Raw genomic sequence first — 13,861 nt, forward strand, 5'->3', positions numbered from 1 at the left:
AGGGAGCACATGTATGTGTGAGAATGTCTATCTGTAAAAAAAAAAATGTGTGTGAGTTGAAGTGATTGAAAGGTAGTGAGAGTGAGTGAGACTGCAGGACTGAGGACAAGATTTACTAATGTTTGACACAAGGCAACGATGCAAAGATGCTGCGCTGCCTTGCTTCAAAGAAAGGGAGATAAAATGTGCCATATCAATTAAGATATGGTGTATTTTTTCCTCTCATGGGGCGCAGGTGCACTTTTTACAGCCACGAATTATCCCATGCACACTAGAGCCATAACGCAAGTGTGTTTAGTATCTCTAAAGCATAGGTTTTGTACTGTCAAGGCTCACTTTGATGCAAATACTATGCGCTATTGCTTTCCCCCCTTTGCATGTGTGTTGTACAATGCAGCACAAACGCAAAGTTGGAAAAACGAGGGTAAATTTAAAAAAATGTCCCTCATTATACCTGCTATGAGGAATCGTAACATTTTGCCACAAAGTCCTGTCTACCAAGGTTTGTAGATAAGGATGTGCCTCAAAACCCATGGGTGGTTGCGTGGGAAGGCCCATGGCACCACCAAAGGATTACCCCCTTGACGCAAAATAAGGCAATGCAGGAAATAGCTAATTGTGTGTTACTTTGGGATACTATCCAATGTAAATATGGATTTACGTTGTGTAGTAAATCCCACCCTATCACTTTGCATAGGGTTTGCATCACAAACGTGATGCAAACACAGTGCAAAGCCTTAGTGAACATGGGCCAGAGTGTCAGTAAGTAGGAGCGAGTATCAGTGAGATTAAGCGTGAATGCAACTGAATGAGAATTAAGAAGAATGTTAAGGGGGAGTATTAATGATATTATAGGGCATTGTAGCATGCCTTTCTGAAGAAAAAAAAAACAAGGCCAACAAGCAAAGACTGCCAGGAAATCACTCAAGGCACAGGGCAATTTCACAGCTATTCTACCCTCGCGAACGCCCGGTAGGCTCAGGATTCAACCACACGACAATCTTGTTCATGGTCTCAAAGCTCTGACACCGGGAACTTCTTTCCCCGTGACTCCTTCAGTTCAGTACTCTACTTTGTGACTGTCTATAACGGCTCTGCGAGTGCCTCGCTTCTTCCAGGTCTTCTACATCCTCTGAAAGGCATAGTTTCTACACCTAACTCCTCTCTTACATACTGCGGCTCCATCGATACCGGTCTGCCTGCCAAGATCTTAAAAGTTGACCAGTGATAGTCACCGCCCGCCCCCATCCCACCACATGACCCTTTCAAAGTGACAAACTAAAGAACGATCCTTGTTACTCCTGCATTCTTGACAGAGATTTATGTACTCCTGCCAAATTTCGACTTGTCTATGGTCCACTTTGCAGTGTACAGGCTTGTGCCCCCTGGAACATCAACCCAACCCGTGTCTGGTATGTACGCTGCAGTTTTACTTCCCCCCCCAAGCGTCCCCTTCTTTGCAACGTAACCCCGACCCCCACCTTCGGGATTTACCCCAGCACAGGCCTCTGTGCTCCGGTTCCGCTCACCGTGTGCTCGTGTTCATCTGCCTGGACAGGCAACAGAGGGGTGGCGCAGAGGAGGAGTAGCGCCAGCCGCATTTTTAATACGTCCATGTCCTGTACACACTGAGGTCAGGTCTTCCTCCCCAAAACGACTCCTCGTCCCGTTGGGGTACCTTCTGCAAACCGCTGCGGCTCCTGCAACTCACGGCGGCTTCTGTTGCCCCCTGGGCGGCTGCTGCTCCACCCCCGGCGGCCCTGCCTGACAGCTCTCGGCGGCCTCTTCCGGTTGGTTTCTGGTAGTGGTGGGCCCGAGAGGCGCTTCTTCCTGTCCGCTTCTCCTCCTTCCCAGCGAGCGCCTCTCTCCTTAAGGTGATAAGCACGGACGCTTTCCCCGACCTTCCGCACGACGCTCAGCAGCGCTCCGGCTCCCGCTGCCCCTGCCGCCGCGGTTGAGCCACGTCACTGCCACGGAGCCCGTAAGCCGGAAGTGCCTCACCTCGGCCAGGATGCAGGAACAGCGCCGCCTCCCGCAGGGGCTGCTGGGCCCGAGACCTGAACTCAGGTGTCCGAGGAGGAGGCGCCGGGGCTTCAGGGTATTTGCAGTCACCAGAAGGCTTTTCCTTTCTGCATTGCTTCTGTCATGCTCCCGGCCGGGGCCCCAAACAGCAGCGCTCTCGAATAGGCTAATCAGTGCGTGTCACGTCATGGAGGAGCTTTATGACTGAGATCTTTCTCGCCGAGTTTAAAGGGTCCTTTATGGTACGGGTTCTCTCATTTTAACTCAATTTAGAGCGCCTGTTAAGCCAATCTGGTAGTTTTTAATGCAGCAAAGAGTAAAATAGAAACACTCAAAATATACGAACTAATCATCAACTTAAGGCTTCACTTGCACTTATTGTATCATTTTCGGGGCTAGCGCTGGTTTCATATTGCTATAACTTCCCTTTCTGGTAAGTGTCAGTGTTCCAACGATCCCCGAATCCCCATGTCGGAGTGCAATCACAGCAAGCACCCCTATAGCCTAGCTGCCCCATTGTCAATGTTACCCAGTGGCACGTCAGCGTCCCTAGGTATACCTCTGCAGCCTGACTGCACCCAGATGTTAGAAGCTGCTGTTGTGGCTGATGCTGTTCTCAGCATCCCTCTGATGCAGTACTTCTGTCCTGGAATCTGGGGGCAGGGCTTTGATGCCCTAGAAGAGAGAGTTAAATTAGTTGGTCTCACTTCCCAAGGGTCGAGGCACATGGTGTCTTCTCAGCTACGTAGGGAGTTCAGTTGACAGCTCTCTTATTACTTCACGGCCCCTTTATCCTGACATGCAACAAGGGTCACAGCAGTACATACAAGGTGATGGCTCTCTATTCTCCACAGCCTTCACCTGTTAAATAGGGGTTGTGGGCGGCACAAATACGGTAACAGGCTATTCAGGTTACAGCTCTGTATCGGTCAACAGCCCTCCTCTCGCAGTGCAGCGCAAAGGGCGGTGTTAGCGCGTCGGTCCTTAATAAGTAAATTTACAAGGGGAGGCGTGTAGGTCGATGAACCTTTTGATTCGTATAGGGTGTTTTACCATAGTTTTCGTACAGAATCAATAATCAACACACAATAGTCAATAACCATTAGTCAAATCTACAATCAATGGAGTCAGTAAATTTCACACACCGTTACTCTTCAGTCATGAATAACCACACCTTGATTATAAGTTTAGTAAGTTTATTCCATATTCGTTAACAATACTAAGCCATGAATTTTAATCATCACCTCTAATCAAACAATTCTAACAACACTTGTTCATCAGCAAGTCGCAGTGATCTAATCAAAGGTTGAATCAAAAAGACATTCTAAAGCATCAACACAAGACATTCATAAAACCCAATTCAGTAAAACTAAGACATCCACAAAGTTCAGCAAGATAGTCCGTCAACCATTTGTCCCTGTAATTTGTCAGTCGTCACATGAGTAACCTCAGCTAACACCATTTAGCACCAGCATGTGGGGCTTCATACAAAACAATTTAAATCACAAATTTGGAAAACATCTACCTAAAGGAAGAACTATGTCGGCACAGTTGGTACCTAGAATGAAAAAGCATGAAAATGCAATTCATTCATTGTCATATCTGCCTATCCGCGGTATGGGTCAGCAAGCAGAATCAGTCTTCGTCTTCAGGTCATCAGTCAAACAGCAAAACATCAGGCACTCGAAGAGTATGAGCCCAATGACAGAATCTCGAATCTGCTCTTCTCAATATCGCCTCACAAAAATCAGGATAAGTCTGAAGTCCTTTCCCTCTGTCACGTTGTTATATCAAAGTTCCCCAAACCATCCCTAAATTTCCAATTGGTCAATTAATCATACGTTATTACTCTACCCAATAAAGTCCCTTTACCAAATCCATGAATTCTAATATTTCACAGTTCACATGTCGTTGATTGGTCTGCTTTACGATGTTCTCATCATCCGGCTCGTCATGTATCAATTTTGTTGCATCTCCGTCTCCAGTCAGTGTCTTTATTGTTCACGCCCTGGGAAAGAGCCCTTTGCATGCTTTACACACATTTAGTTACATTACAAGAGACCTCATCTCCTGTCCGTCAGTTCCCATAGAAAGCCTCTGCTAAGCATTTTATTAAAACAATGAGTATTTCACAGTTAGTTCACTCTGTCAGCATTTTTAATTAAACATTAAGAAATACAGCTTATACATGAGGCCTTGCAAAACTAGGCTAAGACACTCGCTAAGTTAAGGCCTACTATTAATTAAGCAATAACATAATTCATATCCTTTAGTATGACATATTACTACATTAATCTGACGCATTGTCAATATTTTAGGTGGATTAATAATATTTTAGTACATTTCGTGAAAACTGGTGGCCAATCTCCGAGGTCACATTTTCAAACGTACACATTATTTTTCTACATTATTCATTTTTCTACATAAGTCATTATTCAAAATACGTAAACATTAATTAATCATTTCTAATGAAGACATCTGCGTTAGCAATACCTCCTCTGATGACTAAATATGTCATCACACCAAATTTACCACCCAGAATTTTTACAATTCTATTTCTTCAACATTTTGTCTTCTCGTTGAATTTTCACTATAGATTCTTTCTCTATTTCTCTCTTCCCTCTGATTATTTTTAGACCTTTTTGATTTAATTCTTTTGCATAGTTTACATAATCCCCATATTCCTAATAAGCAAACTATGACAATTAATATTCCCTGAATAATTTTCAATAGCACCCCATTCCAAATACTACTAAGCCAGTTTCGCACTGAAGCAAACCCCTTAACATTTTCCCAAACACCTGGTTCTTTCAACTCCTTAAAATAATTACTTGCGTTAGTCAGATTAGTAAGTAAGTCTGTTATCTCTTTATTTTTGTTAGGAATGTACGAACAGCAATGGAAAGAGTTTATCATTTTACAGACTCTGCCATTTTTTGCCAAAAGAATGTCTAAAGCAAGACGATTTTGAAGAGTCATAGCTCTATCCGCAGCCAATTCACTATCTATCAGGAGAATAGCCCCTGAAAATTTGTCAGCATGTTATCCACGTTAGTAGACAACTTTCGAATCTTAATTGAATTTAGGATGACTCCCACTGAAGGAATCACCGCACCAAATATATCTCCCACTATTGCAGAAGAGGTTTCCCTCCTCTGTCTTTTACGATGTAATTCTGTCAATTTTGCAAACTTTTTCAAATCCTCCATCTGGTAAATCTTTGGGAATACTTTCCCCAAATAACATGTCCCATACCATCCTCTTGGAAGACGGTAATAAGCATTAAGTCCACAAATATAGTAGATCCCCGCAATTGCAGGGTCTTGTCCAATTCACACATAACTTTATTCGGTTATATTCAACCATCAAAGCAATACCATCATGCTAATACAGAGTGAAGCAAAAACACGTAGCTATAGTATAATCAAAAATATTTTAAAAAGAATAAAAACATAAATACTTAAAATCATTAGAGTATTTACAGATTATGTTAACCACCTGAAACCTATCTCTCAAATCATCCTCCGTAGCATCTAAGTAAGTAATCACAGTAATCATGAAACCTTATATCAAACAGAAATAAATAATTAAAACTATAAAACTTGAAACTGGTCATTTCAAATTATTTAAATAGCATGTGCGTGTATGCCATGCGGCCGCAAGAAACTTGCTGACCGCACAAACAAGGGAGTGGAAGTGTCCCTCATAATTAACCTTAGAGCATCATTGCAATGCCTCTTGCCCATATTCCTGCAAACTGGGTGTAGCCACTTCTGCCGAGCAATCCTATATGCAGGACATATGAACTTAAAATGTACTACGGTTTCCGAGGTGCAGCTACAGGTAGGACATAGAACAACTCTCGAAGTGGGACTCCAAGTGCTACTGAAAGATTTGAGAGGTAGCCATCCATACCTAAACTGAATGTCCAAACTTTTTCTTAGCAGATCAAGGATTAGATCTATGAATGATTCAAAATAAGGATACCACTTATAATCGAGGAATTGAGATGTCAATCTGCCATGTGTCATATGTAGCAAATAGATTTCTTTAACATACACCCAATAAACCGTTTTCAAATATTTCTTTTGGGCTCTTCTTAAGTTGCTAGGATGGCTCCAGAAGTTGCTCAGTCCCAAGATATGAAACCGTCTTGAGATGTGCTTAAACCAAGGAATAGAGAGTACATTGGTTCTATCTAGAATGTCTTGAATGGACTCCTTATATGTAATTAATTCGGGGGTGGTCCAGATGCGTACCCAGAAGAGAAGTGGTGTTACAGTAATTACATCTGAGATGCGCGCAAGACCAAGATCCCAGAACATTGGGGTCAGTGGGGTGTTTCGAGGGCATGCCAAAAGCGATCTTAAAAAACTATTTCCCCCCACTGAAAGTTTACTAACATTAGAGAACCCCCAAACTTCTTCCCCATAGGCCACAGCACCCTAGATTTGAATAGCTGAAGTGACCACTCTCTCAGTGGTGGCTCTATGGAAGCGCAAGATAGCCCCTGATCTATGCGACAGGAGGAGTAACCTTTTATCAATCTGGGCGTCCCATTGCATTTTATCACTGATTCTTACCCCCAGGTAATCGATGGATCGAACCTTACATAAGGGAGTCCCATTATGAAGGATGGTATATCTTTGGGTAGAACCACGAACCAGGGTCATAAGCTTGGTTTTACTATGATTGAGCTCCAGCCCATAATCAACACAGAAGGAGCTGAACCTATCCACTAGGACATGAAGACCCATAGGTGTTCTGGAAATCAGCAGATAATCAGCAGCAAATAATAAAATCAGGATTTTCTGATTGTTTAGAGAGGGCGCATCATTTTGGCAGTCAGTTACAATTTGCACCACCTCAATAGTGAACAAAGTAATAAGGGTTGGGGCAAGGACACAACCTTGACGCACCCCTCGCCCAATATCTATTCTTTCGGTGAGTTCCCCCTGACTGCCCCATCTTACTTGTGCGTATGTGTTCTCATGCAACCTTTGAATTAAATGCATTAGGTTCCCTGGGGTGCCGATTTTGATCAAGACTTCCCATAACTTATCTCTTGGAACAAAGTCAAAGGCAGATCTTAAATCCACAAAGGCAACATACAATTTTTGTTTGGCTAGGGTGACATACTTCCAAGATAACAATGACAGCCTAAAAACCTGGTCCAAAGTATTAGTTTTGGAACGGAAGACGGCCTGGAGAGGGGATAAGACCTGATTATCTTGAACCCATTCCGTTAGCCTGTCTAAGACTTGCTTGGCAAAGATCTTTTGCAGGTTGTCAATAAGGCTAATTGGTCGATAATTAGCTGGCAAATCCACATCGCCTTTCTTGTGTATGGGGATTATTTATGCACCATGCCATGAATCAGGGATAGAACTACCTGCTGCTATGGCATTAGACAGTAAGTTTATATACCATGCCCATATGATGGGTTCAGATTTAAACAAATCCCCTGGTATCTTATCAGGACCCGGGGCTTTCGCTGGTCTCAGGGAATTGATAGCAGCTGTTGTTTCAGCTATAGTAAAAACAATGTCCTCAGCAAGATGTTTGATATGAGCTCTACAGTCGTCATACCCAATACTGTAGGAAAGTACCATCTTGCCTGGCATGTTACCCCCATTTTCACTGTATGTATGTTTGCTTTTGTCCTTGTGTCACTGGGATCCTGCTAGGCAGGACCCCAGTGCTCATAGTGTATGCCCTGTATGTGTTCCCTGTGTGGTGCCTAACTCTCTCACTGAGGCTCTGCTAACCAGAACCTCAGTGTTTATGCTGTCTCTGCTTTCTAAAATTGTCACTGCAGGCTAGTGACTAATTTTACCAATTCTCATTGGCACACTGGTACACCCATATAACTCCCTTGTATATGGTACTTAGGTACCCAGGGTATTGGGGTTCCAGGAGATCCCCATGGGCTGCAGCATTTCTTTTGCCACCCATAGGGAGCTCTGACAATTCTTACACAGGACTGCCACTGCAGCCTGAGTGAAATAACATCCACGTTATTTCACAGCCATTTTTCACTGCACATAAGTAACTTATAAGTCACCTATATGTCTAACCCTCACTTGGTGAAGGTTAGGTGCCAAGTTACTTAGTGTGTGTGCACCCTGGCTCTAGCCACGGTGCCCCCACATTGTTCAGGGCAAATTCCCCGCACTTTGTGAGTGCGGGGACACCATTAAACGCGTGCACTGCTCATAGGTCACTACCTATGTGTAGCGTCACCATGGTAACTCCGAACATGGCCATGTAACATGTCGAAGATCATGGAATTGTCCCCCCAATACCATTCTGGTATTGGGGGGACAATTCCATGATCCCCGGGTCTCTAGCACAGAACCCGGGTACTGCCAAACTGCCTTTCTGGGGTTTCCACTGCAGCTGCTGCTGCCAACCCCTCAGACAGGATTCTGCCCTCCTGGGGTCTGGGCAGCCCCGGCCCAGGAAGGCAGCACAGAGGATTTCCTCTGAGAGAGGGTGTTACACCCTCTCCCTTTGGAAATAGGTGTGAAGGGCTGGGGAGGAGTAGCCTCCCCCAGCCTCTGGAAATGCTTTGATGGGCACAGATGGTGCCCATCTCTGCATAAGCCAGTCTACACTGGTTCAGGGATCCCCCAGCCCTGCTCTGGCTCAAAACTGGACAAAGAAAAGGGGAGTGACCACTCCCCTGACCAGCACCTCCGATGGGAGGTGCCCAGAGCTCCTCCAGTGTGTCCCAGACCTTTGCCATGTTGGATTCAGAGGTGTTCAGTGGCGGCCGGCAGCTTGGGGAGGGGGGCGGGCGGGGCACACACACACACATATACACACACAAACACACACACACACAGACTCATTCTTTCACACACAGACATGCACGCACGCTCATCCATTAACAACACTCATTCAATTCAAACATGCACGCACACACCAAACATTCATTTTACAAGATCAAACACATTCATTCTTTCACACACGCACGCATGCACATCCATTAACAACACTCATTCCATTCAAACATGCACGCACTCACCAAACATTAATTTTACAAGATCACACACATTCATTCTTTCACACACACACACGCACGCATGCACATCCATTAACAACACTCATTCCATTCAAACATGCACACACGCACCAAACATTCATTTAACAAGATCACACACATTCATTCTTTCACACACACGCACGCACGCACATCCATTAACAACACTCATAACACTCAAACATGCATGCGTGCACCAAACATTCAGTGTAAAACATAACACACATACAAACACACACACACACACACACACTTACCTTTAGCCTACAGGTCCCAGGAGGGTTGGGACTGCTGCCTTCCCTCATTGGCTGACCTCATTGGCACATCAGCCAATGAGGGAAGGCAGCAGTCCCAGCCTCATCACAGAGTGGGATGGGGTCAGTGAGACTGCAGACCCCACCCCACTCTGTGACGAAGTGTCACTGATTGACACTCGCCCTGGGCGCTTCAGGGCTTAAACTGAAGCGCCCAGGGAGAGTGTCAGTTGGTGACGCTTTCCTCGTCACCCAGGGGAGGGCCTCGAGGAACCTTTGCTGGGCCGCGGAGGTCACTCCCATAGGAGCTGTGATCTCCTCAGCCCAGTTAAGTTCAGCTCAGGCAGCCAGGAGTCGGCGCAAATCGTGCATGTCTGCTCCTGGCTACCTGACCTGAACATGAAGAGTGTCTGTCAGGCTGACCTTTGTTCAGCCTGACAGACACTCTCATGGGGTGGGGGGGCGTGGCCCCTCCGCCCTAAAGGACGGACTGCCACTGGAGGTATTGGGGGCACACTGGACTGCTCTGAGTGGCTAGTGCCAGCAGGTGATGTCATAGACCCTCCTAATAGGTTCTTACCTCTCTTGGTAGCCAAACCTCCTTTCTTGGTAGCCAAACCTCCTTTTCTGGCTATTTAGGGTCTCTCCTCTGGGCTAGTCCTCAGATAACGAATGCAAGAGCTCACCAGAGTTCCTCTGGACTTCCCTCTTCGACTTCTGCCTACGATCAACCGCTGACTGCTCCAGGACGCCTGCAAAACCGCAACAAAGTAGCAAGATGACTACCAGCAACATTGTAGTGCCTCATCCTGCCAGCTTTCTCGACTGTTTCCTGGTGATGCATGCTCTGAGGGCTGTCTGCCTTCACTCTGCACTGGAAGCCAAGAAGAAATCTCCAGTGGCTCGACGGAATCTTCCCCCTGCTAACGCAGGCACCAAAAGATTGCATCACCGGTCCTCTGGGTCCCCTCTCATCCTGACGAGCGTGGTCCCTGGAACACAGGAGCTGGGTCCAAGTGTCTCCCACAGTCCAGTGGCCCTTCTGTCCACATTTGGTGGAGATAAGTCCTTGCCTCCCCACGCCAGTCAGCAAACCTGTGTACTGCGTGATTTGCAGCTGCTCCGGCTTCTGTGCACTTCTCCAAGGATTCCTTTGTGCACAGCCTAGCCTGGGTCCCCAGCACTCTGTCCTGCATAGCCCAACTCGTTGGACTCCAACGTCGTGGGACCCTCCTTTTGTGACTCTGAGTTCACAGATCTTCTATGTGCCTGTTCCGGTACTTCTGCGGGTGCTGCCTGCTTCTGCGGGGGCTCTCTCAGTTGCTGAGCGCCCCCCGTCTCCTCCAAGGGGCGACATCCTTGTCCTTCCTGGTCCCCAGCAACACCCAAAAACCTCTACCGCGACCCTTGCAGCTAGCAAGGCTTGTTTGCGGTATTTCTGCGTGGAAAGACTTCTGCAACATCCAGCACGCAGTGGGACATCTTCCATCCAAAGGAGAAATTCCTAGCCCTTTTCGTTGTTGCAGAATCTTTGGCTTCTTCCACCTGGAGGCAGCCCTTTTGCACCTTCATCCGGGGTTTCCTGGGCTCCTGCCTCCCCTGGACACTATCGCAACTCTTGGACTTGGTCCCCTTCTTTTTCAGGCCCTCAGGTCCAGGAATCTGTCTTCAGTGTTTTGCTGGTGCTTGTGGTTCCTGCAGAATCCCCCTATCACGACTATTGTGTCTTTCTGGGGTAGTAGGGTAACTTTACTCCTACTTTCTAGGGTCTAGGGGTGGGGTATCTTGGACACCCTTACTGTTTTCTCACAGTCCCAGTGACTCTCTACAATCTTTCATAGGTCTGGGGTCCATTCGTGATGCATTCCACTTTTGGAGCATATGGTTGGTGTTGCCCCTAGACCTATCTTTGCCTATTGCATCCTTTTGTGATTCTACATTGTTAGCACTACTTTTCTTACTGTTACTTACCTGTTTTGGGTTTGTGTACATATAACTTGTGTATATTACTTACTTCCTAAGTGAGGGTATTCTCTGAGATACTTTTGGCATATTGTCACTAAAATAAAGTACCTTTATTTTTAGTAACTCTGAGTATTGTGTTTTCCTATGATATTGTGCTATATGATATAAGTGGTATAGTAGGAGCTTTGCATGTCTCCTAGTTCAGCCTAAGCTGCTTTGCCATAGCTACCTTCTATCAGCCTCAGCTGCTAGAAACCCCTCTATTCTACTAATAAGGGATAACTGGACCCGGCACAGGGTGTAAGTACCACAAGGTACCCACTATAAGCCAGGCCAGCCTCCTACAAATACCCACAAGGTCCTGTTGTACAGGGGAAGCATACATCTCAGAAAAATAAGTCACCCATCTTTCAGGCTGAATGTGCATGCCAATAGTGTCATTACCCCCTCTCGATCTGCAAGCCAACAACCTCCAAAACGAACTGTCATCTTGCTTCTTGACTGCGTCCATTAACCTTTGCCAGATCTCATGTTCCCAACTTTTTTTTTTGCTCGTTCTAGGGCCCTCACATACTTGAGTCTAGCAATCCTAATGTCATCCTGCGAAAAGTTTTTTAGGGCTATTTTTAGATTAGATCTCGCATGAGCGCAATCCTTGTTGTACCGTTCCCTACCAGGAAAAATATCAGATGTCTTCCTCAGGGTGGTTTCCTCATAGATGATACCCTGCAGGGTACCTCTCATTTCTTTATGGATAGTCAAGCTCGGAATAGTAGCTGTTTCTTGTTCCTCAAAACTAGAAAATTATTTTAGAAACAATAAATACATTTTCCTAATCAGGTATGGATTTGATGTCACTTTCGGCCAACTGACATGGGTTCGTCTGAGGTTCAGACAGGGGATTGGGACATTGGTGGTCTCTAAGTGCTGGACTCTTATAAATGCATGGTTAGTTAGGACAAGACACAGAGGGTTATGGGCGCTATCATGGCGAGGTATTATTTCCATATCTAATGTGCTTGTCCAAAGCCTAATGTCGACCAAGAAATAATCAATGGTACTAGAAGAAAACCCTCGCTTAAAGGTGGGAGGACAATTTAGATCAGATCTAGTGCGACCATTGCATTCTCTCAGCCCAAATTTTAAGTACAGAGAGGCGATCTGCATAGCGACACAAGAGGCAAGAGGGGCGGCAGTTTCCTTGGATTGGGGAATGCCCCATAGCTCATACTCCTCGGAGGTCAAGCTACTGATAGTATTAACAAATGCAACGGAACAATTGAAATCTCCCGCAACCATCAGGAAATCTGATGGATCCAGGAGCTCCATAAAATCGGCTAACTGAGTAAGAACATTAGATTCAATACCATGTGAGACAGACCTTGCATACACATTTATTTATTATAATCATCCTAAAACCAGGTTGAAATGTGAGTTGTACACCCAACTGATCATGAGAATTAAACCGTATCACTGAATGGTCACATTCCAGCCTATTATTCAGCGAGATCATAAGTCCCCCTATCTGTCTACAGAAACCTCCAGAAGGAGATTGGACCGCCGAGAGATAGGTTATAAACCCTTCTAGATCGTTCAATTCTGCAGCTTAAGTTTCCTGGAATAGACATACATCTTGCTTATTAATAAAACTAACCCATTCATGGTCCTCTAGCTTCTGGTCTATTCCTGCAACGTTCCAAGACATAGGCCCTCGTTCCGACCCTGGCGGTCAGGGTGGCGAATGACGGAAGCACCGCCAACAGGCTGGCGGTGCTTCAATCGTCATTCCGACCGCGGCGGTACAGCCGCGGTCGCCCAGCTTTGGACAAGCAAGCAGCGCCGCCATGGGGATTCTGACCCCCTTCCCGCCAGCCTGTTTCTGGCGGTTTACACCGCCAGGAAGAGGCTGGCGGGAACGGGTGTCCTGGGGCCCCTGGGGGCCCCTGCACTGCCCATGCCAGTGGCATGGGCAGTGCAGGGGCCCCCTAACAGGGCCCCAGCCTGCTTTTCACTGTCTGCCTAGCAGACAGTGAAAAGCGCGATGGGTCAACTGCACCCGTCACACACCTGCAACACCGCCGGCAACATTCGGAGCCGGCTTCAGTGTTGCAGGCTGCCTTCCCGCTAGGCCGGCGGGCGCTAACAATGTTAGCGCCCGCCGGCCCGGCGGGAAGGTCGGAATGGCCCCAGCGGTCTTTTGACCGCGGAGCAGCCAAATGGCGGTTCCCGCCAGGCGGGCGGCGACCGCCGCCCGTCGGGGTCGGAATGACCCCCATAATGTTAAGTTTTGGGGAAATATTTGTTGCCCTAGTTCTCATTTGAGGGGTTATTATTAAATTCTCCATGCTTTCTGCTTGACTCGCCTCGATTGCTACATTGGACATCGCTTCCTTAGGGTCAGTTAGTCAGACCAAGTCAGAAAGTGAAGGGGAAGGATTCACTGCCATAGAAGGTGGATAGTTCTCGGTAGAGTGTTGGTCCTGCCTGTATGATTGTCAGGTTCTTGTCCACTCAACATAAATGTCCATTTACTCTGAAACAAAAACACATGCCTACATTCACTCGTACCCACAAA

The 13,861-nt window shown here is 46.4% G+C and overlaps 1 protein-coding gene across 2 annotated transcripts in view; it reads right to left on the bottom strand.

Moving 5' to 3' along the window:
* Window positions 1-13,861, bottom strand: part of TM9SF3 (transmembrane 9 superfamily member 3) — a 343,971-nt gene that overhangs the window by 285,710 nt on the left and 44,400 nt on the right. The window contains exon 1 of one of the 2 annotated variants that reach the window (XM_069240440.1): window positions 1,530-2,194. The exons of the other annotated variant lie outside the window; for it this stretch is intronic. Within the exon in view, the coding sequence (XP_069096541.1) occupies window positions 1,530-1,616 (87 nt within the window). The 5' untranslated portion in view covers window positions 1,617-2,194. Of the gene's footprint in view, window positions 1-1,529; window positions 2,195-13,861 lie in introns of those variants that run through there. 2 annotated transcript variants of the gene reach the window in all.

The sequence above is a fragment of the Pleurodeles waltl genome, chromosome 6 (assembly GCF_031143425.1).
Source record: "Pleurodeles waltl isolate 20211129_DDA chromosome 6, aPleWal1.hap1.20221129, whole genome shotgun sequence".
NCBI lineage: Eukaryota > Metazoa > Chordata > Amphibia > Caudata > Salamandridae > Pleurodeles > Pleurodeles waltl.